We start from the raw sequence: 27,103 nt of genomic DNA, 5'->3' as shown, positions 1-27,103 counted from the left end.
CAAAGGAATACAATTTGTTTACATGAGAAAATACAAAGTTTTACAAATATGGGAATATATTACAAGTGAGCAAGTAGAATAGAAGTTTAGTTAAACTGCATGTAATACACGACTTGATAGTAGACCTCCATGCGGACAGGAGGGTTTCCCTGCAAACTATCATGGTTAACTTCTGGTGAATTCATCACGATGAATCAACTGACCTGACTTAATCTTCACCTGTCATTATTCAGTGATACCTCACTAGTGTATATCGATAACGTAGGTGGGGTTCCACTATAACGAACAAAATAAAAATCGCCTAACCTTCCCATATACATATGCAATTTTGAATAGATAGATAGATAGATACTCTTTATTGTTTCCTCCAAAAGATTACAATAGTAAACTTATTATAAATATAAATAATTACAAGAAATAATCACAATGAGAAAACAATATAATCACAATGAGAAAACAATGGGCGACTTTATCACTAAGAGCGATCTCTTCCAGGCAACCTTTGGATGAATAATATAAGAGATTCTCTTAATGTCCTGTCCTGTTCTTTGTACCTATGATCCTGCGTGAAATAGGGCCTTAATGAAGCATCTGACTGTACTGTAAAGTTCTGATATAAAAAATTTTTTTCATAATGGATGATAATTAAATGGTAATCCCGCCTGCGCTAACGGTATAACACTGGCAGGGAGTGGGGGATGATAAGTCAAACTAAAAGTTATTCAGTAAGCCCATCTTGATGAATACACCTGGAATTTAGCACGATGGTTTCCAGGTGGGACCACATAGAGGTCGAACTAATTGCATATATTGCTAGCAATGCGACTAGTATTCTGAATTACTAACAATTCCACCACGGGACCACGGTGAGGTCAACTTGATATACCCATATTGTTAGCAATGGGGCTGGTTGTCTGCATTAGTAACAAAATCTTCCCCCCTATCTAAAAATATTTCGGTTGTTTATGATAAAACAAGTATACATGAATGTTCTTTACTCAGGTTTGATAGGCGTGCTGCAAGCAAGGAGGCAAGCGTTCGAGGATGTGAATACGGAGCAGGTGGAGCCGGTGTACCTGCTGGCGCCTGGGCAGATCGTAACCTGGCTGTCACTGTACGATCAACAGTTCGAGCGGATACGGCCCGACTTCACGCTCATACCCAACCAAACCTTGGTGATTATACATTTGTTTTATTAGTTTTTTTCGCCTATAAATATGAATGATAATGGTACTGTCCATGACCGTCATAAAGTACACTGATGTGTACATTGTTATTTTCAACCAGTTTATAAAAAAGGAGGTTCTCGATTAGATCGTACTTTTATTATTTCTTTTTCGTTTGTTACCTCATACCTTCGTGAGTTCTATACGAATTTGGAAAATTCTTTTTTATCTGAAAGGATATACTTACAGATAGGTGCCATAGAAACTAATTTACATGATACACCTCAAAAGTTAAAGGAAAAATCTTCTATTCTAAAAAAGTTCTGAGAAGGATAGTACTTTTAAAAGGAAATATGTTTTGAAAAGGAGGATTTATTTTTATTTTGATATTATTATTTTTTCAAATTAAATATCTTTTTTAGATACAAGACGCTGTAAATCGGAACAATGAGATGACATCAGCCGTGCTGGCCAACATCGGCGTGCAGCAGATCCGGACGTGCTTCGTGTCCCACTGTCCCAACGCATTCGGGGTAGCTGTCGACATAGACGGCCAACACAAGGTCACGTACTCCGGAGACACTATACCATGTGATGAACTTGTTAAGATAGGTATGTAGGATTATTTACAGAAGTTATTTATTTATTTATATTTTATTGTACACACTGATCGAACATAAAAAAAATTACAGAAGTAAGTAAATATCAAAGTTGAGCTTAACTATAATAGAGTTCTCTTTCAGCAAACCCAAATTGGAAAGGAGTCAAACAAAAAAGAACTGGATTTAAGTTTACACATAGCTAATTATATAAAGTTGCTAGCTGCCGTGGCAAACGTTGTTTTACCATATACATTATTTCGAGAACTACGCATGATAATCTCTCGTACTACAATTATTATATTCGATTGCCATCTTGCAACCCTATTGCGGCATATAAAAATCGCGATTAAAAACAGGGCGTGAAAATTTGAATGTGTATTTTTCAATTCTAAATCATAACAAAATAAAAACAAAATTTTGGTCAAAAAAATTAAAAAACAAAATTAGGGGTAGGTCACTCTTATGATTGAGGGATATGAAAAATAGATGTTGGCTGATTCTCAGACCTACTCGATATGCACACAAAATTTCATAAAAATCGGTATAGTCGTTTCAGAGGAGTTTGGTAACAAAAACCACGACACAAGAATTTTATATATTAGATGAAGTATCGTTCAAATTGAAACCTTATTTTAAAAGAGTAAAAGTTGAGTTTGTCACTAGTTATGAATAAAATGCATTGCATTGTCCATGTATTGTGTGCAGGCGAGGACTCGACGCTGCTGATCCACGAGGCGACGATGGAGGACGAGCTAGCGGAGGAGGCGCGTATCAAGATGCACTCGACGACGTCGCAGGCCATCGAGGCCGGCCGCCGCATGCGTGCCAAGTACACGCTGCTCACGCACTTCTCGCAGCGGTACGCGCGCCTGCCGCGCCTCAACCACCACATACTCAACGATAACCACACTGTCGGCATCGCCTTCGACAATATGCAGGTAGGTAGCTCCACATAGTGATCACTGCCTTACTTAAAAGTATTATAAGTAAGTGATACGTTACTTAACTTCATCTTACTTATATTTATATATAAGTAAGATGAAGTTAAGTAACGTATCACTTAAAAACTCAACACGAATGATAAAATTAATAAATATTCAAGTATTGTATAATTATGTATAATATATTCCTGTAATAATATAATGTCGTCCTCCGTGGCGCAGCGGTCAAAACGCCTGCCTGCGACGTGGAGGCCCCGGGTTCGATCCCCGGCCAGGTCATAATGGAAAACGATCTTTTCCTGATTAGCCTGGGTCTTGGATATTTATCTTTATATGTATCTATTATAAATATAGTATCGTTGAGTTAGTATCCCATAACACTAGGGCTAGCTCAATCTGTGTGATTTGTCCGTATATATATATATATATATATATATATATATATATATATATATATATATATATATTTGTCCGTATATATATATATTCCTATCCAAAATATCGTTTTTTTATAGTTATCATAAAAGACCTGTGTTCCAGTTAGTTATAGGTTAAAATTTTCAAATTGAACTGCTTGCAGATTTCATACCAACAGTTTTTTGTTTAGAGTGACATTCATAAAGTTAAGACTGGGTTGTCAAAATGATATTTATTTAGAGAGTCACCAAGGGTGTCGTCATTGTATAGTGTTTCTAAAACTTTAGAAAAAAAAAATGGATTATCGGATAATAGAATAAAATAATTTTAATAAGTGGTTTATTAAAACAAAGACATTTTAGCTTTTACGTCACGTCAAATGCTGTGTGTTCAATTACAGCGATAAACTGAAGCTATTGAAACTAATTTATTTGAAATATTGAAAAATGTTGTTATAATATGTAAATTATTACTTAAACTGAAAAGAACAGTAAAAAAATTACCATTATTTGATTTCAACTAAAACAACAAAAGAAATCCCTTGTATTTAACAAGAATCTTCATTAGTCATTATTCCAAAATGATATTAATTTACAATGAATACAATACAATTTGTTTGCAATTATTTAATTTTGTATTTATTTAGTGTCAAAAAATAAAACAAAATAAGAAATTATTTGTTAAATTCAAATATGTTTCGCATTTTTTTTTTTCTTTATATATAGTGTACATTAACTGGGCCCAGGCTTCATCTAATTTTAAAACATTTCCATTCATTCAAATATGAACTTTATTAACAGCGGCGACGATTGTATTTCCTTTGTTGCTAATGCACAATCGTGTTTACAGATTACAATGAGCGATATGGAGCTACTGCCGCACATGTACGCCCCACTACAGCTGATGTTCGCCGAGCACTGCGTGGAGATGGAGTTGAAGGCGGCCCACCGCGCGCGGCATCGCGACCGCCCCTCCCCGCCCGCTTCACCTGCCACCTCCCCCGCCGGTACACTACACGCACACGCAGCCGGTAGCTGTAGTTAGTCGCATTTAGAGTCTGATATTCATTAGTAAGATTTTTTAGAATGAGAACCCCGTTTATTCTATTGGTTTATGTTGATTTATTTGTGTCCCAAATAAGGGTTGACTTTTTTAATGGAACGAAAATGGAATAGTAACTCTGCGCTATTGCTATAACCTGGCGATATGTTAACGATGATGATGACGTAAATTCGTCAGGAATCAACCACGATGATTTCAAGGGGAAACTGCGCCTGAATATTACTATATTCAGGTGCGGACTATAGCATATTGAGACTATAAAAAACCCATTACTAAAAATCCTGATGAACATAAGGTTGGTAACCCTGCCTGTGTTGTGTACTAGTAAGTACCCAGCTTAAAACTCAGTATGGCCAATATAATAAAAAGACTATATTTGTGTCTGAAGTCAACAGATAAATAACATTGTATAGACTAGTCTGTTGAGCATAAGTTAGAAATAATTATGATATTTTTAATTCCATCTGTATTATACTATATCTATTGTACTGTAAAATAAAAAAAAAGTAGAAACTAATGGACATAGGTTTTATTCGATTTTTGTAGCTGACCATCCTATTTTGAATTTCATAAAAATACAGGATAATGTATATTATTTATGTAATTTTAAAATTGTCTTATATTTTGGCGTAAATATGCCTTTTAAAGTAATACAAATAAAAAAGAAAAATTTGATAATTTTTCACTTTTTGTCACTATTCATATAATCGATCTGTAATTTTATTGAATGCTCGTTTCGAATTACTTTATAATTTATTTCATTAGATATATACAATGTAATTTATATCATACGCTAGTTACGATAAAGTCGAATTTTCAACCATTGGTAAAAAGTGGGGGAAATATTTTTCCAATTACGCTCTTACATTTACTGCTTATATTTATAAGCCAATGTGATATAATTGTAATGGCAAACATTGTTATATTCATGTAAATATAGTTGATGTCATTCATGTTCCCATTTTACTGCTGAAGTGTAGTTACGTATTTAGTATTAGGCGGACATTAGTATATTTTGTTGTATATAAATATTGTTACTTTCATAAATAAAGTAATATGATGTTAAGAGTAGTTTTTTTATAATCCTTTGCATTCGCAAATATTTATTTTTATTATACCTGGAGTAGAAAACAGTGTAACCATGGGCAAGTACATTTAAGATTTTTTTCGAAAGGGAGCTAGGTTCTGGGGTGTGGCTCTTAAAAAAGGCGCCTGTCTATATATCTGTATGTCTGTGTATAAAGACTCTCAGACCTGTCTTGGTGCATAGCTGAAATCTGCTCAGATTTTTGGGTGCACACAAAAGTTAATTCAATAATCAAGTCCAAGTTATTTAAATTAAACAACTTTTTCTCAAACATGCTTGGAAATGTGAGCATTATTTTGACAATCTTCTTCGAGATAAATCAAAATTGCCGTACTGTCCAGATACATGTGAGCAGCGGCCGGCAAAAGTTGTATGAAAATCCATATCTGTCGTGTTTTGCGGCCAGATAAATTACTATGTACACTCATATCTGTCCCGTAATTTAAAAATGAAATTACCTTTTACTGCGATACATGGCTACCAAGGAGGTAAATAATAAAAGGTTTTATTTAAATTTCGAACTGGCTTGCAAATAGAAAGCTGTTTATTGAAAAAAAAAAACAAAGAAACTAATGTTTCTACTATACAAGCTTTGGCCACAACTAGGCATTGATGGACTCACGTATGTGTGCCTGGGCTACGCCTCGGCCCACATTTGCAAGTTCGTCCATCAATGCCTCAGTTGCTGGCCGCTGCAGTAATGTACTAAAAGAGATAAAAAAATCTCTCTTACATATATTTTCCTAAGTTTGGACACTTCCACCCGGTCTCTGCTTATTTCATAAGGTACTAAGCGTAAAAATGGACGAGAGAGAGAGATAAAAATGAATGAGACGGAATGTATTTCAGCAAAGTGCAGTGTCCAATGCCGCAGAGTATCCGCGTGGGCGGCGGCGGCTGCTTGCCGCGGCACGGAATCCTCGCCGCCGCGTACGCACGTGCGCTACAGGGAGAGCAATGCTTCTAGTCAGTTGTGTTAATTGTTTTATCATCACAATTGTTTCAGCCTTCATTCAATACAGTTGTAACGAACTATTTCTGAGCTCCTTGAATTTATAGGTTTCAGCGAATTTTTTTCATTTGAAGCGCTTATTAGTGTATTTACATTAGAGCATATCGTCAGTAAAATTCTAACAGTTGTAAGTTTTTCTTTTTTTGCAGTTTTGTTTTGATTCGATTGTTATGAATAGTGCGGGGATCATTTGAACTCATTAGAAATTTTTATTTCCCTATATTACCCTATATTGAAACTTGTTAAAACAATACGTACAATAGACATAGAAATAGACATTTTATTCGTTTTTTTTTTTTTGCTCTCCTGTAAAGTGACAAATTTTTACTTAGAATCAGTTAGAACTTCATTGACGGTATAACGTTGATGTTTCAGTTCATTCATATCTATGGGTTTAGTACGCTGTTTTACTTTCCTATGATTGTGGATCCATTTATATTTATGAATCATCATCATCTTCCTACCCTTATCCTACCTTCGATTTTATCGATATTACAAAAAGATTTGGTTTTTAGTTTTACGATCGGCCACCTGCCTGACGTCAACCCTCTTTGGGAATGCATTTGTTGGTGGTTTCCGCCACCTACGGTATGGAGGAAAGGATTGAGGAAAAAAGGAAGGGAACGTTGGAAATGCGTAAAGGAAATTGGTGAATGAGAGGAATAAGGGACTTATGTGAGAAAGGAAGGGGGGGGGGGGTACACTGCAGTTGCGGTAAGGACTGGGACACTGCAGCGGCTCGGGAGGCCGGGGTCGCATACCCGTATGCCTTTATTCTAGATTCGGACAGATTTCTAGAAAACCCCTGACGCTATATATATGAATATACTAGCTTTTATCTACGACTTCATCCGCGTAAGCGGAATATGTATTTTTTTTTATACCTACAACTTAGAATGGCAAACAAGTTGACGGTCCACCTGATGGAAAGTGGTAACCGTCGCCTATAGACATGAGCAGTACCATGGACATAACAGAGTATACTGTTATGATATCCTCCATGCGTTGCCATTCCCGAGGACTCGGGTGTTATTCCTCTGTACCCTGTAAATTCACGCCATATCCTACCCTTCAAACCGAAACACAGCCATGCAAACACAACTGCTTCACGGTTGAAACACGAATGGGACAGAGGTACCCAAGCAATCGATTTTGTGTTTGACTGTGTTTATTGACGGAGATAAAAAGTTGCCTATATCCTTCTCCATCCCGTATGGTACGTATATACTAAATTTTATAGCAATTGGCTAAGTCGTTAAGGCGCTGTAAGGTAACAAATAAATTTACTTTCACATTTATAATATTAGAAAGGAAGTTTGTCTAATGTCTGTGGGGTTCATTTAGGCACTTAGATTCTTCTAAAAATTGGACAATTTAATACAGGTAATATTAATAATTTATGGTTTTTTTGGCATTTCATAATAACCACTTACTATCAGGTGAGCCGAATGCTCGCTTGTTACCTCAGTGATGTAAAGGTACAATAGGTGTCTTTTTTATAGGTGATAATGAAATAGTAACCCCCGCTATCGGTATACACCGGCGGGACACCAGTGAAGGATGATAGGTGAGGAAGAAGCAGGTCAGTTAGCCCATCGTGACGAATTCAACGAGAACTGTTCACCATGGTTTCCAGGGGGAACCACATGGAGGTTCATAGGGCATATTGTTAGCAATGGGGCTGTCATACTCCATTGCTAACAATCCCTTCCCCCCTTACAATAGGTGTCAATTGACATAAGAAGAATTTATAGGAGACAACTTATTGAATTAGGAATCTCCGAAGTGACTAGCTTTTCTATACCTTTGGGTCTACGAACATAAATCAATTATATACTTGTTAATTTAATATTTACGTAGGATATTTGGAAATAATATTAATTACAGGACTAAGACAAGAATTAAAAGGCATGGCGATCACAGGTCTAGTGAGACGGCCGCGTAGCGACTCTTCGTCGCCCATGAAGACACAGCCGAGCACGCCTAGTACGAAATATTTTAATATATTCATTACTTTTTTAATCGATGATAATGGAATAGTAACCCCGTCTATGCTAACGGTATACACTGGCGGGGCACCAGTGAGGGGTGATAGGTAAGGATGAAGAGACCGGTCAGTTAGCCCATCGTGATGAATACACCCGGAATTCAGCGCGATAGTATCCAGGGTAACCACGTGGAGGTCGACCTGATAGGGTATATTGCTAGCAATGTGACTGGCAGTCCGCATTACTAACAACCGCTTCCTTCTTATATTTATTACTGTAATCCCAATTTTTTTTTTAATACGACTTAAAATGGCAAACAAACTGACGGCCCACCTGATGGAAAGTGGTAACCGTCGCTTATAGATATGAGCAGTACCATGAATATAACAGAGTACACTGTTTCGCCCATGATACCTCCCATGCGTTGCCATTCCTGAGGACTCAGATGTTATTCCTGTGTACCCTGTAAATTCACGCCATATCCCAACCCTTCAAACCGAAACACAGCCATGCAAACAACTGCTTTACGGTTAAAACACGAATGGGACAGAGGTACCCAAGCAATCGACTTTTGTACAAAGTCTCCCTCTGAAGGAGGTACCATATTTGGTTTATTTGGTACCAAAAATAAACAATAATATGTTTTTTTTTGGCCCCGCCAGTGTATACCGATAGCGTAGGCGGAGTAACCATTCCATTATCACTCATTAAAAAAAATAAATTCTGCTTAGTTGTGGGACTGGTGCATGGTGATGGTACAACAATGTGACATATTTCATGGCTATTTATTTATTTATATAATAACGTATTTTTAATACACTGTACGAGATAATTAATTGTTTTTTTTTAATTTCGCAGGTCGAACTACGAGTAAGACATCAAATGCGAGCAGAGAACATTCTAATCGGAGTAAAGTAACATCAAATATCCCGTCAGGATATGTCATAGATAGTAAGTTTCATATGTTTGTTTCATAAACACGATTCAACGGCTGAACGATTGAGTAATTGAATGTTTGATACACTTATATTAATTTAAGGCAAATAACAACTATACTCTGTACTGTATACTCTGTTATGTCCATTGGTACTGTTCATGTCTATAGGCGACGGTTACCACTTTCCATCAGGTGGGCCGTCAGCTTGCTTGCCATTCTAAGTTGTATAAAAAAAAAAAAAACTAATAACATTGTTTTCCACAAAAAAATAATCTATTTCAATTGGGGCAAAACCAGTTATTTTCATTTCAAAGCTAAACCATTGAACCGAATTTGATAATGTTATATTTGAATAAAACTTATTTAATTGCAAACATATTTATTAACTTCTAAGAGAGTGAACAAAGGTGGGAAAGCAACCGGAAAATCCGCTAGTACATACATGTCAACTAATGTCATCTGTCAATTGAGATGCGTTCCTTTTATACATATTTAAACTAGGTACGTTCATCTTACAGATAAAATTTTTATGGAACCAATCAATATTAATATACTAGTATGTTAGAGTAGGCAGAGTTATTAAGTAATAAAAAATACCTACCTCCGAATTATGAACCGCTTCCTTATTAGAAGTTGGTTGAGAATAAAAGTACCTAACTTATATTAATTTTAGATAAATATAAGTTACTTTTTATCTTAGTAATTTACAAGAGTATTACACAATATAGATAGTATTGAAAATGTGAAATTTGAACATGTTTGCCACTCTATTGTGCTTTAACGTTTTACTAGTTATTTGTATAGAATTCAATACATTACAATTACATTATATGGACTTCCGCAAGATAACACCTAGTACAGTAAAATATTTAAACAGCAAAGTTGATTCGAATGCAATTATGTAGACAGAGGTCCTCAAAATGTACTATTTTTGTTTTAGGTCGTTCGAAAACAATAAATACTGAATGTCGTGGTCCCTCCAGAGACAAGGTTTCAAATGGTAAGAAAACTTTTTTTAATGTTCCATTCAGCATTGGTGTATTTAAGATTATGTTCCAGAGGACCCTGGCTTTTTAAAAAAAAGGCACATATATACTCTCAGACATGTCTTTGTAAAGTTTTGCACGTATTAGGTGTGGGCACCAGATTATTCTCTAGGCTGGTCAAGTCCCATCCAGCCTCTTTAAATACCTACGCCCATGCTACTCAATTACACTGCTTGTCTGGATTTGAAACTAGGATTATTTTTATTTTATTATTGCAACCTATTGATAGTTAGGCGGGGGGGGGGGGAGTGAGAAGGGATTGTTAATAATAGAGATTGCTAGTAATACCCCTGCAGCAATAGCAAGTCGATCTTCTCTTTATTCTCCCTAGAAACCATCGTGTTCATTACAATTGAATTCGTTACAATGTGCGAACTGACCTGCCTTTCCATTCCCACTTATCATCTCTTACTGGTGCCCCGTCAGTGTATACCGTTAGCGCAGGCGGTATCAGCATTCCATTATCATCTATTTTAAAAAAAGTTAGGTGAATAGGTACTAGTTTTATTCCCGTACGCGTTGTTCCCCAAAATGAGTACAAATAGATATAAATTTTAGAATACGGTTTTAGGAACCGTCAACGGTTATGGAAAACCTTTGGTGACGTCACTCAATAAAAAGCTTACCATCATGAGAGATACGCCAAGAGCTGTGAACGCAAGTAAGGAAAAATATAATTAGTAGCGTAGTAGGTATATTGCATATTCATATACAGGGTAAATTTAACATATATATTCTTCCAGTCTACTAAATGAACACGCGTATATATATCATTATACTAACTTTTACCCGCGACTTTGTCTCTATGACCAGAATATATTCTTTATCCGAAATAAAAAGTAGCCTATGTACTTCTCCTTCCCATATAGTAAATTGATATCAAATTCCACATAGTAGATTGATCAAGCCATTAAGGTGCTAATATGTAATTAAAAAAGTAGTGTGTATATATATGTAGTAAGATGTAGTAAGTTTTTTTTTATACAGCTTAGAATGGCAAACAAGCTGACGGCCCACCTGATGGAAAGTAGTAACCGTCGCCTATAGACATGAGCAGTACCATGGACATAACAGAGTATACTGTTTCGCCCATGATATCCCTCATGCGTTGCCATTCCTAAGGACTCTGGTGTTATTCCTCTGTACTCAGTAAATTCACGCCATATCCCACCCTTCAAACCGAAATACAGCCATGCAAACACAACTGCTTCACGGTTGAAACACGAATTGTAGTAAACAGAATGTATTGCATCTCAGACATACCTCTGTGGATTTTGGTATGCTAATTTTTTTTTATGGTGAAAATAATTAAATGAAAAAAGAATGGTATAAATAATAATTTATTTTTCAGGTATCAGCGATAAGAAAAGTCCAGTAAATCGACGCAGATCTCCCATTAAATCCTGGAGAGGTATGTGCCAGTTATATTTATATTTACTTATCTAATTTTTAAGGTTTTTGCATTGTATTAAGTTAAGGGTGTTTATTTTTTCAATGGCTGGAAATGAAACAAACATAATAGTGCACAAAGGCGAGCTTATCTCCAATAGAGATTTCTTCCAGCAAACCCAATATGAGAAAACTGACAGTTCATTAGTAGTTACAGTCATACATGTTATGTTATGTTTTATGTTTGTTGCCTCCGTCAGTTTTGCGTCAGTCCTCCGTTAGTAAGCTAAAGTGGCAATGGGCTGGTCATATAGCTCGAAGAACTGACAACCGATAGGAAAGGTTCTTGAGTGGCGACCCTATACGGGCAAACACAGTGTAGGAGGACCCCCATCCACTAGATAGAGTGACGACCTCAAATGCTTTGCAACGAGTCAGTGAATGCAGGTGGCTCAGTATCATTCTTTACGGCAGTCTATGGAGGAGGGTTATACCCAGCAATGGACGGATAATGGCTGAGATGATGACGATAACATAGAAACTTTATTATTCCTTATAGTTATAGTTACAATACAGTATAATACTTATAGTTATTAATAATTACATTGATCCGATTTTTAAAACAAAATTTATTGATTTTTTTTGTATGTCGCAAATTGATACGCAGTATAATAGGTACCTACTCAGGCAGGTTGTTCAAGACCGTTCCTTATGGCAATCTGTGGGGGAGGCCAATGCTCAGCAGTGGACGGATAATGGCTAAAATGATGATTTTTTTAGTAAAGTAGGTGACTACCGCCGCCCATGATCACCAGTGGCATTGCAGGTGTGCTGCCGAATTTTTAAAATGGAATTTACTCTTTTCTTGAAGGTTATGTTGTCGTATCGGTTCGGAAATACTGCTGCTGGAAGTTGATTCCAAAGAATGGTTGTGCGTGGAAGAAAGTGCCTTGAAAAATGTACGGTGGAAGATCGCCACTCGTCCTATCTACCTACTTTGAATAAATTATACCAACTTTTTTTATGCAACTTAAAATGGCAAACAAACTGACGGCCCACTTGATGGAAAGTGGACAGTACCATGGACATAACAGAGTATTTAAAATTATTTTCCACGGTGGGGTATACGGATATAATCAGTTCCTTAAAAAAGCTACAATTATGTATTCTCACACATGTCATTTTTAATTTTTAAACTTATGACAAACCAGTGATTTAATTAATTTCTCGTATGTACATACACTCACACATATCTTTACGCACAGATTCTGGACATACCCCAGTCGCCTTCCATACCTTTATTAAGCCGATTTTAATGAATATTTTAATAATAAATTCCTCCAATTTAGGTATTGAAGTTATAAATTGTCTAGTGAAAGTATACACTTTGATTTCAGTAAGTCTTCCTAGAGTAGACATTGTGAGGAGCGTACTTTTGCACTTGATATATTGGAGGTTGGCGCGCATCGTGTCCGCCCTGTTCCCGGGACAGTCGCTCCTACTGTTTACAATAATTGCTGTTGGTGTTTTGTTTTGGACAGCTGCTAAGGGCACCGCATTTAAGGACAAGTCGCCGAGTTACCTTACTAGACCCAATGCAAATCAACCAAAACCGGGTGTAAAGAGTTTGATGGAGAAAGCACCGGTGCCGAGCAAACGTCAGTCGTTCTTTTTATTCTTCTATTTAGAGAGGATCGTTACTTGTCAGGTCGATCTCCATGCGGTCACCCCTGGATATCTCTGATATATGAATTGATCTGACTTCATCCTACCTGAGTGTTTTCTATATGTTGTAAAATGTAAAAACTTTTTGCAAAAGTGTATTTATTAATTCCTTAGAACCCATATAGTGTGTTACAAGCTCTGCTTGATATGTAACTAGATGGCGCTGCGCTACCACACGTCCAAGTCTATTTATTTTCACTATCCTCGTATGTCTCTAAAATGTATAACTGCCGATTTTTGTGTGTCTCTAATAATCTTGATCATAAAATTTAACTAATAAATTCTTAAAAACATAATGTGTTCGGAAAAAAAAGACAAATATAGGTTTCTTTTAGTCATAGATTGTTTTATTTGCTCATCATCTCAGTATCAGAAGATACAGTTAATTGTTTGTTATAGGTAGTAATACTTTATGTATTAACTTATGTGTATATTTATTTATTAAACATATTATGTGTATGTTTATATTAGTCTAATTATATGTTTACAATATATGAACTATTACTTTTTATATTTAATAATGCACCGCCTACTTATTTATCGGTTTGCCCAATGGTTGATTGATAGAGAACACCGTCCGGTGTTAAATTCGCCAAATGTGTATGGAATTCCACTGTGCATTAGTTTTTTTTTTATAAAACAGAATGGCAAACAAGCTGACGGCCCACCTGATGGAAAGTGGTAACCGTCCCCTATAGATATGAGCAGCACCATGGACATAACAAAAAATATTTAAATAAATAAATTAGGGAAGAACTAGAACTCCTAATGATATATTATCTATGATGTAGTGCCTTCTTTATGAAAAATATTATAATTTAAGTAAATATAAGGTTTTTCGGTTCATTTTTGTTATATATTGTGTTAATTTTGTATTGTAGCAACAAGAACACAGTCACCGTCTCTCAACAGATGCAGTAATAGTTCAAGTCGGCAGGTCAAATCGACAGATGACAAACAAGGTACTATTTCCACTAAATCTGTTGGTACATAGTTGGATAGATAAGTGCAGAAGTTGTGTTTGCATGGCTGTGTTTCGGTTTGAAGGGTGGGATATGGCGTGAATTTACTTGGTACAGAGGAATAACACCTGAGTCCTCAGGAATGGCAACGCATGGGAGGTATCATGGGTGAAACAGTATACTCTGTTATGTCCATGATATGACTATAGACATGAGCGGTCATGTCTATAGGTGACGGTTACCACTTTCCATCAGGTGGGCCGTCAGCTTGTTTGCCATTCTAAGTTCATACTAATATTACAAATGTGAGAGTGAGTTTAAAAGTTTTTTTTTTATGGGTGATAATGATATGGTAACCCCGCCTGCGCTAACGGGATACGCTGGCGGGGCACCAGTGAACGGTGATAGATGAGAATAAAAACAGGTCAGTTAGCCCATCATGATGAATTCATCAGGAATTAACCATGATAGTTTCCAGGGGAAACCGCGAGGAGGTCGACCTGGTTGGGTATATTGCTAGCAATGGGATTCTCAGTCTTCATTACTAACAATCTCTTTCCCCTCTATAACATGTGTTGCTGTATCAGCTAAAAAAAACACATACTATGAGATATGTTTTACACATAGGCTATTTTATTCTGGTCTGTGAACATTAAAAAAAAATACGGATGAAATGAGCTTGTAAACTGGTCTATTTAGATATTACTATTCTATTCATTATTGCAGTAACGTGGACAAAAACGCAGGTAAAAGCTAGTATTTCTGTATAATTTTCACATTTAAGATTCAAGAGGATCTACATCGTATAGCAAGATGAAGACAACGAAGCTGTCTTATCAGAAAAACTGTATTTCAGGTAGATATTTACGCATTCCTCCTAATTATTATTACTTGGTAGCTGATCTAGTAAAGGTAATATAGAAAAATGGATTCGGTAGGTGACAACCCTTACCTAACTAACTAGACATTTATAATATTTTTTCTCTATTTAACAGAATTAAATCAGAAACAACCGAACAAATCCACGGTGAAAGTGCCAGGTTATTTTTTTTTATTATTATTAATCTAACTCATATCACATTTCAACGTGATGTACAGAATTAGGCATATCTATAGGCGACGGTTATCACTTACCATCAGGTGGACCGTCAGCTTGTTTACCATTCTAAGTTGTATAAAAAAAAATCTTGATCAAATTTTTGACAACCTTGGTGGTCTAGCTTCTAGCGGCCTAACACACCGCGATTTACCTTCCATTCGTCGCAGGTTCAATCTCCGCACAATAAATTTTTTTTTGTGTATTTATGAGTAGATATGGCTGATTGTATTGGTCTGAGTATTTTCAAAAATATTTTGAATCGACTTTAAAAAGGAGGTTTTCAATTCATTTATATTTTTTATGTTTGTTACCTTATAACTGCGGCGCTTAAACATCGATTGGGAAAATTATTTTTTTATCTATAAAAGATATACTTACAGATCGATCCTATTATAGAAATTTTATCAATATCGGTCCAGTAATTAGTTAAAATCGATTTTTTTTTGTGGAACGGAATCTTAATGAATTATGACTATTAGTCGTACAATAGTCATGGCACATGTTCTACTTAGTTTGGGATTAGCTGGTGTTATGTAGTTTGTCTGATGGTATTTATTATTTATTTAAATAAATTATATTATACCTTGTATATATCGTATTGATTTCTTATTTTCTAACATGATTGGTCGAATGTTTTCGAGACTAGTTAAACAGCCACGTGAGAACTGATAATATGTGTAACAGTCCATTTTTCTTTATTATATAGTAAAAACAGATTCAAACAAAGAGTCGCCATGTATGAAGCGTTTATACCCCGATCGCAGAGACCGGATTCGGCCCAAAGAAAAATTTGAAGCACCTAAGAACGAATCAGTGCTACTCCGCGATATACTCACGGAGCTTAAGCAACCGTTGTACAAAGATTTACCTTCCATGGGAAGGGTCGGCTGTAAGTAACACTAAACTACTTTATAAGTAAAAAAACAAGTGTAAACAGTATTACTATATATGTATTAGTATTTTGCCCGTTATTTTGTAAGCATAGTTTTCAGAAACAAAAAAATCTATTAAATATACGAGTTGGTGTATTAAGAAAAAACATGCTGCAGACTTTTAGTTAGACTTTCTAATACTACTGTGAGGGGGAAAGGGATTGTTAGCAATGGAGTTTGATAGCCCTATTGCTAGCAATATGCCTTATTAGGTCGACCTCCACGTGGTTCCCCCTGGAAACCATCGTAAACAATTCTTGTTGAATTCATCACGATGAGCTAACTGACCTGTTTCATACTCACCTATCATCCTTCACTTGTGCCCCGCTGGTGTATACCGATAGCGCGGGTTGGGTTACCATTCCATTATCATCCATAAAAAAATACTACTGTGAATACCACATACAATTTGATTTTAGAACAAATATACAAAGGGACAAAATTTCTAAAAAAAAAAATGTTTTAGCATTTATTGACCACGTGGTTCAAGCATGGAATAGGCCACCCCTTCCTCTCCTGTTAGTGTCATAAGAGGCGACTAAGGGAGGACGAGGGAAGGGTAGCAGCGTCCCTCTTTAAACATCTCTAAAGTATAACTGCGGTTGCCAGTCCACATGCCAAGCGCGGCATGTGGACTGGCAACCGCAGTTATATATATATTCAGCAGAAGACGGATAAAGGCTAATATATGGTGATGATCTATTGGTCTTAATAAGATCTCAAATTTGTTTTTCAATTCTATTTCCCACCGTTATGGGAGATATTATCTCCCATAACGGTGGGAAATGGATTGTTAGTAATGGAGACTGAGAATCCTATTGCTAGCAATATACCCAACCAAGTCGACCTTCTCACGGTTCTCCCTAGAAACTATCATGGTTAATTCCTGATGAATTAATTCATCATGATGAACTACAGGCCTGTTTTCATTCTCATCTATCACCCTTCACTGGTGCTCCGCCAGCGTATCCCGTTAGCGCAGGCGGGGTTACCATACCATTGAATTACCATACCATCAAAAAAAAATATCTCCCATAACTATACAGGCATCATCTAATTACAATTTTATATATTAGATAAGATAATATTATAAATCAAGTACCTACTGTATTATTAAATGTATATATTATTCTTTCAGCTGGAATTTGTAGTAACAGAAGTTTCAAGCCGCAACTGGAGGACATAAAAAGTTCTTATTTACTATTAAACCAAAAGGGACAAGATGAAAAAGCTAAGGCTAATGTGAATCAGAGTAATTAATACATATATTTTTATGTAATTTAATAATATGTAAATTGATATAACAGGTAAATGGTGAATTAGGTTTGCTCATCGCACAGAGTGATCCCATTTATAACCTCTAAAGAATTTGATGTACTTGACAGTTTAATGTATAGATTGAATTATTATATTATAAAAAAAAATTACTAATAGTGAAGTGTGGGAATGATTGCATGTTCATATGGGATTGTTATATTAGACATGACATTTGCGTCTACTGCTTTATTATGAGATTAAAATGTCTTATGTAAAAAATAGCTTGTTATTTTTTATTATCTGTTAACACTGTCCACTCTGTCTACTGCTGAATATAGGTGTCTGACATAAGAGGGATTCTCAGTAGACACCTTTAGTGCTGTTTTAAAAGGAACACTGCTGCCCATCCTTCAACCATTAAGTTCCTTTAATTACCTCTTACGACACCCATGGGAAAGGAAAGAGTGGTTCATTCTATGATGGCAGCACAGGGCTATGTTATTTACCCCTTTTTATAGTGTAACATAGTAACTTTTGTATGACATTATGACTGTATTCCATAAAAGGGACCTAGATATACATGGCCATTCTAGTAATATTGTTCTATTATTTTTAGTGAAAACTGGACTGGCTCTGCATCCATATGCAGTTTCAAGAGTGACTAATTATAGTAAGACATGACTAATATTACAATATGAGATATCAGTCCCATTTTCACAAAAGGTAATAGAAGCTAATTATATTTTTTAATTGTATTTAATTTTAAACATTTATTATATTTATTTATCATTTTCAGAAAAACTTAAAGAAGTTTCTATAGGAACAAAAACATTTATGGAGGATCAAAGAAGAAAACAGCTAACAGAAGTAAAGCAGAAATTTCAGAGCCAACAGTTCTGGGATGACTCAAGTAAGTTTAATTAAACATTTTCATGAATGTTTAATACTGAATTTTAACAAGATTAAAATAAGTTTTTCTATTTCAGGATATGAAAAAATTGAAGGTTTAAACTGGATCTCATGGTAATAAATTTCAATAAATTAATAAAGTTTTGTATATTATTTATTATAAATTTAAAATTAAAGTAACACTGCTGTTGTGTCTAATGTTAAAGTTTAGGAGCATAATGTATCAATAAAAAAAAAAATTGAATAATATTTTTTCACTACTCCTTGGAACCTGATCCTTTGCCATCCTTATCCTTCTGATCTTTATCATCCTTGTCACCTTTATCTTTTTGGATGGTTGACATAGCATTTCTAATGGCCTCACTTTGGGGATCCACTCCAGGTAGGTTCTCAAGTACACTTTGAAGGAATGCTGGATCATTCATTACTTCACCATACTCTTCAGCGTCCATGCTCTCTTCAGTTTGTGGAGCATCTTGCTGCATGCTCATTTGCATAGCTAGAGCAATCTGTTCTTCCTCAGATAATTCCATGGCTTCACGGCCTAGTGACATGGCAAGAGCCCGCTCCATACCAGTGTTTTGTGTTTCTGTGGTCTTTCCAGCCTCACCTTCAGTGCTGGTCTGTTGGCGCCGCGATTCCTCTTCCTGGCGTTGCCTTTGTTCTTCCATAGACACTCGAAGGGCTAGTGCAAGTTCAGGATCTTCATTAGGATCAACACCAAATTCAAATGGTGATAAGCCTGAGCCAGACGGACCAGCCCCATCACCACCTATTAATGGACTTGTTATGAGAGCTTCGGAAAGAACTATACACCCTCCAGCTGGAACAGACACTAGATGACTACCTCCAGATGTGTTATCTTTACCATTTAATGTATTAATAAATGTTGTCAAGAGAGGATTATTGTCAGAATCCTCACCAAAAGAAACAACATCACAATTGACTTTCTCTTTCTTTAATTTCTTAGCGAGTTTGACTAGTTCCTTCTCATCGGTGTTAACAGGGGAACCCACAAATACTACTATACGCATTTTATGGTTCTTCCCTTGACGATGCTTCAGTGCCAAGTGAGCGATTCTTATTCCAGTTAGAAGGTTAATATTTCCATTGGGCTGTACGCGGTGTAGCTTTGATAATATACGACCAACATCACTAGTTAAAGTGGCTAAAACTTCTACATTAGCCAATGTCAGCAAACCAACATTATTTTCAGGATTTGAACGAGTTTTGGAGTGACATACCAAGTTTACAGCGTCTTGTTGCGCCTGCAGTCTCGTTGGTAGAAAATCTCCATTTCTCATATAATCACTATTATCGACACAGATCATAGTACTTTCTAAGACCATTTTACCTAATTTTAATTATTAAATTGATATTGAATAAGTAACTTTGGAAAGATATCGCAATAATTACAAAGAACGAACAAAATCTGCTGTATAATCATATAAACCATAGATTACGAAACTTGACCATAGAAACTTGACAGATGTTTTTTTTCACTTTAGTTTTTTCATTTAAATCTTGGAGTAAAATATTCAAAACAGCTCAATTTAATTTTATTCTGTGGTTTATGTATCTCAAGTGACCAGCTTTTTTTTATGAAATATGCGAAAATATTATAAAAATTATAGTTGTAGGTATTGTAAAATAATTTTCGTCTTTTTTCCTTCCATATATAGAAGTATATTTCAAAGAAATGGTATTTTTCATTTGAGTTCAGTATTTTATGTATTTTGTTTTTTTAGTAATTTTCAATGGAATTCCACAAAGTATTTGCAAAGAAAAAAGATTTCCAAGACTATTTGCAATAACATTTTGTCTATGACCGTTTCCGTTTGACATGACATAACTGGCTGTCAAACATTTGACAACTGTCTGCGGTTGTACTTGCTACCCATCTACCTACCCAGGAATAAAATTAATTTCTAAAAAAATCCCGTATTCGTGATAGTTAAATCATGGCTATCGGTGACTATCCGAAAGAGTACAATCCTGCAGTCCATGGTCCATATGACCCGGCGCGCTATTATGGAAAACGTAAGTAATATACTGATAAAAAATATTAGCCTTCGATGTTCATAAAATTCGATTATGTAATTTTTTCTTCCCGCAGCCGATACACCTTTTGGTCAAGTGAAACTGAGTGAATTGGGATCATGGTTTGGTCGCAGAAATAAGACTCCTCAAGCCATCGCGGGTGCTTTCAGCAGAGGTAATATTTAATAAAATTACTTATATAGATTGAGGTTAGTTGTCAATATAACTACAAAATGCACCTTCATACTGACAAGGGCAATGTAATTCATATATTTTATCTTATTAATAAACAATTGCTTAATCTTCAGGTTATTGAATTAAGAGAAATTTGACACTGAACATTTGGGTTTGTAGCCCATGTTAAGCCAATTTAACTTTCTACATATTTTTTACTGTGGAGTAACAAGTTAATATGAATATATTTATGCAGCCAAAATTTTCCTTTATAACAATGTATATAATTAATAACATATTGTTAATTATTTGTAACAGTAAAATTAATTGATAATAGTAAATATTCCTTGATAGTCCAGATTTCATTCAGAATTTAGTCTTTAATTACTTACTTTATTGACAACTCTTGTATATTTTAGGTAGATTATCCATGTGTTTAGTTATAAGCGATGTTCATATTTGAATCAATTGTCATTTTCAAAAACATTAGAACAATATTTAATATTTCAATTTTTTTTTTTATTTTAATAGTGAAAAATAAGTTAGTAATTTTTAGTTTGTTAGTACTCTTTTGAATATATTTGCAAAATTATATTTTCACTTGGGTTTGATACTGAAATGATGATGAGGTTAAAATACTTAATTATTTAAAAAAAAAGAACAATAATAGGATAGTCATACTTTGATATGGACAATCTTATGTAGATATTTTAATTATTTAAGAATTTAAATTGGATATTTGCCAATTGTAAGTATTTGCCATTTCCATTAAAACATCATTAATTAAATAAACAAAAAATTTGTATGGTCACGGCTTAGTGGCTGCATTCAACATATAATAATTAATTTTTATGTTTAGTTCACTAATCAAATATTTATTCATTTTTTATATATGTATCTATATAGGTAATACAATTTTATTCTGTGTATTGTTCTGATTATACAGGGACACTGAGTTTGTTGCACATTCATGTAGCCTAATTTCAGGCTGCAGCTGAAAATGATTGCATTGCTTTTAAACAAAGCTATCACTGAGCTGCGACTTATTTGGGTCATCGTGACACACATGGCAAAAACAATTTGTATTTTATCTTTTGTGCTTTATTCTTATAATTAAGTAACTTATTTCATTGTATGAATTTAAATGTAAATTTACATGTTATAGATAACTCAAACAAAGTGTTTATCTATGTATCTATTATTAAGGTGGCTATGAATTATCAACTACCAATATAAAATGACAATATTTTTATCTTTGAAATAGCTTGGTGGAGATGGCAACACAAGTATATGCAGCCTAAGAAGGCAGGTGTCGCTCCATTCTTCCAGCTTCTGGTTGGCTCTATGACATTCTTCTATGCAATCAACTATGGCAAAATGAGTAAGTGATATTCGTAATAATCTGAAATATTACATTTTTTCAGTCAATACTTATATTGTTATATTATTCTATAGTTGTGACAATAGTACAATATTTTTATTTAGGAATTGATAAAAATATATAGAATCATGTCTAGATTAATCCATCAATTTTTTAAACTATTCACAATATCAATAAAAGGTTCTAAAATTATTTATAGGGCCTATGATGAGCACTTTTATTTTTTGTGCTATATTTTTATGAGTCAAATGACCTAATCTTAGTCTTTCTGATACGGTACCAGTATATACTGATATTGTAGACTGGACAACCACTTCATTTTCATTCCATAGAAAAAGGACTACTGTATAAATGACAATATATTTGACGATGTAATAATAAGTATCTGCAATTTTATGGTTGGTTAAGTATAGTAAAATATTCTCTGTTTAAACCATCAACATTTGATATTTTTAGCAGTTAATTTTAATTGAGATTAATGTTACAAAAATGTTTTTATTTTTCAGAGCACCACAGGAACTACAAATACCACTAAAGGCTGTGCCATATATACAATATTTATTATTCTATATTTATGTATGGAAATTTTTTGTCAAAGAATCTGTTGGTGTAGTTCATTAACTCTGTAATTTGCTGCAATAAACACATTAGTTCAAAATGGTTTCCTTTATTTTTGTTTATTAAAAAAATAAATAATATTGATAAATAACTTGTATCCTCATTATATGTGATTTATTTTGATAATACCATACCATATCAGCTGTTAGTTAACTGTCCACTGCTGAAATAGAGTTCCCCACAAGGGGTTTGCCAATAGTTGCCATTCTTGGAAGACAGGTTGTCAACCACAGTTAGGCTTTGATGTTATAAAAGAAATGCTACTGCCCATCCTTGCCATTCCTTAATAGTACGACATCCATGGAAAAGGAAGAAGTAGTTTATTCTATGCCGGTTCCACATTACGGAATTTATTTTGATAATGATTTGTATTAATCATGCAAAATTGAAATTTTTGCTATGCTATAAAAGACTTCAATGCTGACATTTAATATGGATCCAAAATAGAAATTCTTTTCAAGTTGATCAAAATAGTAATGTTTTCTATTTTATTTTTGTACTTTGGTAATTCAAAATAAGTAATACAAGTGCAAGACTGCTGTAATGTTATAAATATGAAAGTCAGTTTGTTTACATTTTGGTGCTTTGAATACTCGACCAATAGTCATAAAATTAGGTATGCACATACTATTTGGGATGGATATGGACTTTTATCTTCGATACTCGAACCAGTTATAGGTAAACATAATAATAAAGACACTGTTTTTTTGTTAAAAATATTTACTTAATTACAATAATAATTTACTCATTGCTGTTCACATATTCTCCACGCACTCCATAAAGTTCAAATGCATAATACAATTAATTCATTGATCACTAGGACGAACCATTGCTTCCGTTATCAGCTCCAGCGCTTTAGGCTCATATCACATTGTCATATGAATAATTTACTGTAAAAAAAGTTTATGTTATATTACATTGTTTAAATAAATAAATAAATATAAAAAAGAGACTAGACTAACTTATGTAATTTTAATTTTTTTTTATAGAACAATGGAATAGCAAGAAACTCACTTGATGGAAAGTAGTAAGTTTCACCTATAGATATGATTCATGATGTCATGAGGTTTATTGGAATATGGGTAACCATTTGCATGTTGTGAGTCAAAACATATTTTATTTATTTAGCATTTTTTCATATATTGACAAGCTCTCTTTTGTACTACTAATTTTGATAACTTAGGGGTGGCCCATAGATAATAATAAATTTGATTATAGGGCCCTAAGACTTTATAGTATTAATAGTGATATAAATATCATATCTAGTTCAGTGTGAACTAGTGTCATCTTTTTATGAGGCTAATTTATATTGGTATATTTAATGTAACTAAGGGTAATAGGATTTTTTTGTTTTTTATTTACGATTTTTATTATAACAGCTTGACACATGATCACGTGACCTAGATCGAATACATTGTAGCAATATAGGTTGTGGACATACCCTACACATTACCACTGTAAAGTATGTTATTTAATAAATTTACTGTGAACACATTAACAATTTATTGTTACTCTAAAGTACAGTTTATAAAAACAGAAGGAGAACAGTATTAGAGAGAATGTAGTATGAAAAAGCAGGCACAGGCACAGGCATAAACCAGCAATGATACATTAATATAATCAACCAAAAGAGGAAGGTTTTTCTTCAACAAATGGTTGCAATATGCTAACTTATGACTCTAGGGGGGAAAGGGATTGTTAGTAATGGAGACTGAGAATCCCATTGCTGGCAATATAACCAGGTCAACCTCCTCGCGGTTCCCCCTAGAAACTATCAAGGTTAAGTCCTGATGAATTCATCATGATGGGCTAACTGGCCTGTTTTCATTCTCATCTATTACCCTTCATTGGTGCTCCACCAGCAAATCCCGTTAGTGCAGGCAGAGTTACCATTCCATTTTCACCCATAAAAAAAACTTACGACTCTATGTAGTTGAAACAAATGCAGTAATATGTTCTCTAGAGTACACAGTTCTTGATTAATAATTATATCCCCGATTCAAAAATGAGTCAAACATTGTTAAGGTTAGATTGGAGCTAGTATTGACATGCAAATTATTATCTTTAAAATAAAAATAGTTTGATATTACAGTGAAGTTGTCATACTATCATTAATAAACATAGATTTGAGATAACTTTTAATTCAGGTATTGGCAGTCTGTAAAATAATGATTTCACTAAGACTATCAAAATCTTAGAAATAAATTAAGGTAATTGTACTTCAAAATCTACACTAAGTTTTTTTTTACTGAACTAGATGTTATTTTGCATTGAGTGCAATGTATGATTAGCAGTTTGGGCACTAAACAGTTAACATAAGGTATTGAGCAGTGATTTTTAATTTTCCTGAAAATACCTCATTTAGAGGCAAAAACAAAATGGTCAGAGAGTAATGAATAATACGGAAGGTCATAGAAGTTCTATTGGTAATAATAATGGTCTATATAAATGTTGACAGTCATACACATACTAATGGTAGTAGAATTAAACAAAATAATTCTAAAATACTAACACCATTGTCAGTGTATAGGTAACTTTACACACCACTACTGTAGTATATGCACAGTGAATATTAATGTTATTCTAGTTAGTATTGAGGGACTTGAGCTGATTTACTAGAAATCACAAAAAAATTACATAAATAAGATTGAATTTCAGAAATAGATTACATAAATAAAGTTTCATGGGAGGATAAGTTTGATGTCGGGTCTTTTTCTGGCAAAGTCCCTTTATACTTCTTATTTTATTATAATGCTGAGATTGTATGATTATCTATTTGCTTACATTTTAATAACCAGACAAAGAAATTATTCCAAATCAAATAACAAGCTTACCTAATTAATTAAACTATTTTACAGCTCAGATCTACCCATATATTTGGGTTTTAATTCTTCTATCCTCTTAATAAAGTCTGTCTTTTCGATGCAGCCATCGCAATCCTCGTCCCAGTCGTTCAAAATCTTTTTCAAATCGCGTACCTTCAGTTTCTTCAAATCTACATTGTTCAGGTCAATCTGCTTGTCGAATCTTAAGTCGCAAATTTGTGCATCCTTTTTCCTCAGTTTTTCACAGATTTTATCTGCTGGCATTGACCAGCTGAGGGGCTTGGACATTTCACCTAGAATACCGGTAGCGGATTCTTCTAATCCACCCAAATAGTAACAGAATCTGTTCTCTTTATTTTTTGAACCTTTACAGAATTTTTTGAAAGAACCTTCTATTAATTTGGGATCCTTCTTCACATCGTCTGATAACGTGGCTGCGAATTTCTCAATAGTTTTTACACAAACCTCGCATTCGCCTTCTTTTAATGCGAGAGCCACTTGTATCGCTGTGGCGACGAATAATAAATGAAACACACTTAATTTATACATTATGATTGAAGTTTTGTATAGAAAAAGTCTAAATATAAGTTTAACAGTTGAGTGCTATACAAAATCTACTACATCAAGGGACTAAATTGAGAAATTTAACTAATAGAAAACTCTCGTCCATGTACGACCACGACTCAAAGAATGACGTTGACAGCTTTACTTGGCCAATTGTGATTGGTGCACGTCTTGTAGGTTATTTTGTTTTTTTTTTTTTTTTTTCGTTGGATTGGAAACTAAGTTTTCACTTATAATTTTGTGTAACATGGAATTGAATTGTTTTAAAACATGTATGTGTATGAATATGTAAACAAATAAATTACCGAAGATATAATGATACAGAACCTAAATTCTAACAACTCTAAGGTGTACTTGTTTCAAAGATTTAGTCCTTGTTCTTAGGCTTATTTAAATAAATAAAAAAAAACTTAGAAAACTGTATTTGAATAAAATTCATTTGAAAAAAAAGCGCGGGAAACGTTTAAAAAAGCGGGAGTGTTTTTTGATCTTCTTTAAATTAATTTTATTTTTAATTATATAAGGATTAGTTTTATTTATATATTGTGTATTAGATTGTATATATAATTGTATATTTTGTAGTAATAGTGTTTGTTGCTGTAAATATTGGTAAGTAAATTACCTATATTAATTAGACATTATGGATCCACCTATAGACCCTGGGGGGACAACCCCCCAGGTGTCTGCAAATATAACTATCCCATTTAATAATAGTTTTGATATATTGGGTGAATCTAGTATGGACACAGATGGTTCTAGCGTTGCAAGTTCTAAACGTAAGCGAGTACGTGGCGAACGTCGCATTTGCAAACATTGCAATAAAAAACGAAGGAGGCACACCAAAGGTCTCGAATCTAAAATTAAAGATAGTGATTGTCAATGTATTGAGGATGAGAATCAAACTCTAGTATCAATACCAGTTGTAAATAATACCGAGTCTGTTAAACCTGCTTCTCCACCCAGTACTTTA

General features: G+C 34.3%; 4 protein-coding genes across 12 annotated transcripts in view; 2 read left to right on the top strand and 2 right to left on the bottom strand.

Moving 5' to 3' along the window:
- LOC116413725 (ribonuclease Z, mitochondrial) overlaps positions 1–18,745 on the top strand; it is a 28,046-nt gene extending 9,301 nt beyond the window's left edge. For 3 of the 9 annotated variants that reach the window (XM_052903580.1, XM_052903577.1, XM_052903576.1), the window contains 18 exons: positions 1,003–1,175; positions 1,589–1,778; positions 2,474–2,706; positions 3,976–4,132; positions 6,125–6,241; positions 8,175–8,273; positions 9,134–9,226; positions 10,153–10,212; positions 10,830–10,919; positions 11,610–11,669; positions 13,045–13,305; positions 14,254–14,334; positions 15,119–15,190; positions 15,330–15,374; positions 16,140–16,322; positions 17,504–17,617; positions 18,419–18,532; positions 18,609–18,745. In XM_052903580.1, coding sequence (XP_052759540.1) covers positions 1,003–1,175; positions 1,589–1,778; positions 2,474–2,706; positions 3,976–4,132; positions 6,125–6,241; positions 8,175–8,273; positions 9,134–9,226; positions 10,153–10,212; positions 10,830–10,919; positions 11,610–11,669; positions 13,045–13,305; positions 14,254–14,334; positions 15,119–15,190; positions 15,330–15,374; positions 16,140–16,322; positions 17,504–17,617; positions 18,419–18,532; positions 18,609–18,649 — 2,183 coding nt within the window. In that variant the 3' untranslated portion in view covers positions 18,650–18,745. Of the gene's footprint in view, positions 1–1,002; positions 1,176–1,588; positions 1,779–2,473; positions 2,707–3,975; positions 4,133–6,124; positions 6,242–8,174; positions 8,274–9,133; positions 9,227–10,152; positions 10,213–10,829; positions 10,920–11,609; positions 11,670–13,044; positions 13,306–14,253; positions 14,335–15,060; positions 15,191–15,329; positions 15,375–16,139; positions 16,323–17,503; positions 17,618–18,238; positions 18,346–18,418; positions 18,533–18,608 lie in introns of those variants that run through there. The other 6 variants (XM_052903583.1, XM_052903579.1, XM_052903581.1 and 3 more) reach the window with 6 other exon arrangements.
- Positions 18,668–19,995, bottom strand: LOC113520030 (26S proteasome non-ATPase regulatory subunit 4). The gene has a single exon (XM_026905290.3). The coding sequence runs from the start codon at positions 19,878–19,880 to the stop codon at positions 18,789–18,791; it is 1,092 nt and encodes a 363-aa protein (XP_026761091.1). The 5' UTR covers positions 19,881–19,995; the 3' UTR covers positions 18,668–18,788.
- Positions 19,996–20,384: 389 nt separating this feature from the next.
- On the top strand, positions 20,385–22,788 carry LOC113520031 (putative ATP synthase subunit f, mitochondrial). Its single transcript, XM_026905292.3, has 4 exons — positions 20,385–20,571; positions 20,648–20,746; positions 22,010–22,126; positions 22,633–22,788. Exons 1-4 carry the CDS (start codon positions 20,493–20,495, stop codon positions 22,659–22,661), a joined length of 324 nt encoding a protein of 107 aa, XP_026761093.1. The 5' UTR covers positions 20,385–20,492; the 3' UTR covers positions 22,662–22,788.
- Positions 22,789–23,451: 663 nt separating this feature from the next.
- Positions 23,452–26,278, bottom strand: LOC113520028 (mesencephalic astrocyte-derived neurotrophic factor homolog). Its single transcript, XM_026905288.3, has 2 exons — positions 25,579–26,278; positions 23,452–23,634 (listed from the first exon to the last, which is right to left on the bottom strand). Exon 1 carries the CDS (start codon positions 26,116–26,118, stop codon positions 25,597–25,599), a length of 522 nt encoding a protein of 173 aa, XP_026761089.1. The 5' UTR covers positions 26,119–26,278; the 3' UTR covers positions 23,452–23,634; positions 25,579–25,596.
- Between the last annotated feature and the right edge of the window lie 825 nt (positions 26,279–27,103).

Source organism: Galleria mellonella, unplaced genomic scaffold (assembly GCF_026898425.1).
Source record: "Galleria mellonella isolate WM207_F2 unplaced genomic scaffold, CSIRO_AGI_GalMel_v1 utg139, whole genome shotgun sequence".
Classification (NCBI taxonomy): domain Eukaryota; kingdom Metazoa; phylum Arthropoda; class Insecta; order Lepidoptera; family Pyralidae; genus Galleria; species Galleria mellonella.
This window is presented reverse-complemented; position numbering and strand designations above follow the sequence as displayed.

Excerpts from the sequence above, each read along its gene's own strand:
- LOC113520031 (XM_026905292.3), top strand. The coding sequence starts at position 20,493 with ATGGCTATCGGTGACTATCCGAAAGAGTACAATCCTGCAGTCCATGGT. Across the intron at positions 20,747-22,009 it reads CGCGGGTGCTTTCAGCAGAG|CTTGGTGGAGATGGCAACAC; the intron begins GTAATATTTAAT and ends TCTTTGAAATAG. Across the intron at positions 22,127-22,632 it reads AATCAACTATGGCAAAATGA|AGCACCACAGGAACTACAAA; the intron begins GTAAGTGATATT and ends TTTATTTTTCAG.
- LOC113520028 (XM_026905288.3), bottom strand. The coding sequence starts at position 26,118 with ATGTATAAATTAAGTGTGTTTCATTTATTATTCGTCGCCACAGCGATA.
- LOC113520030 (XM_026905290.3), bottom strand. The coding sequence starts at position 19,880 with ATGGTCTTAGAAAGTACTATGATCTGTGTCGATAATAGTGATTATATG.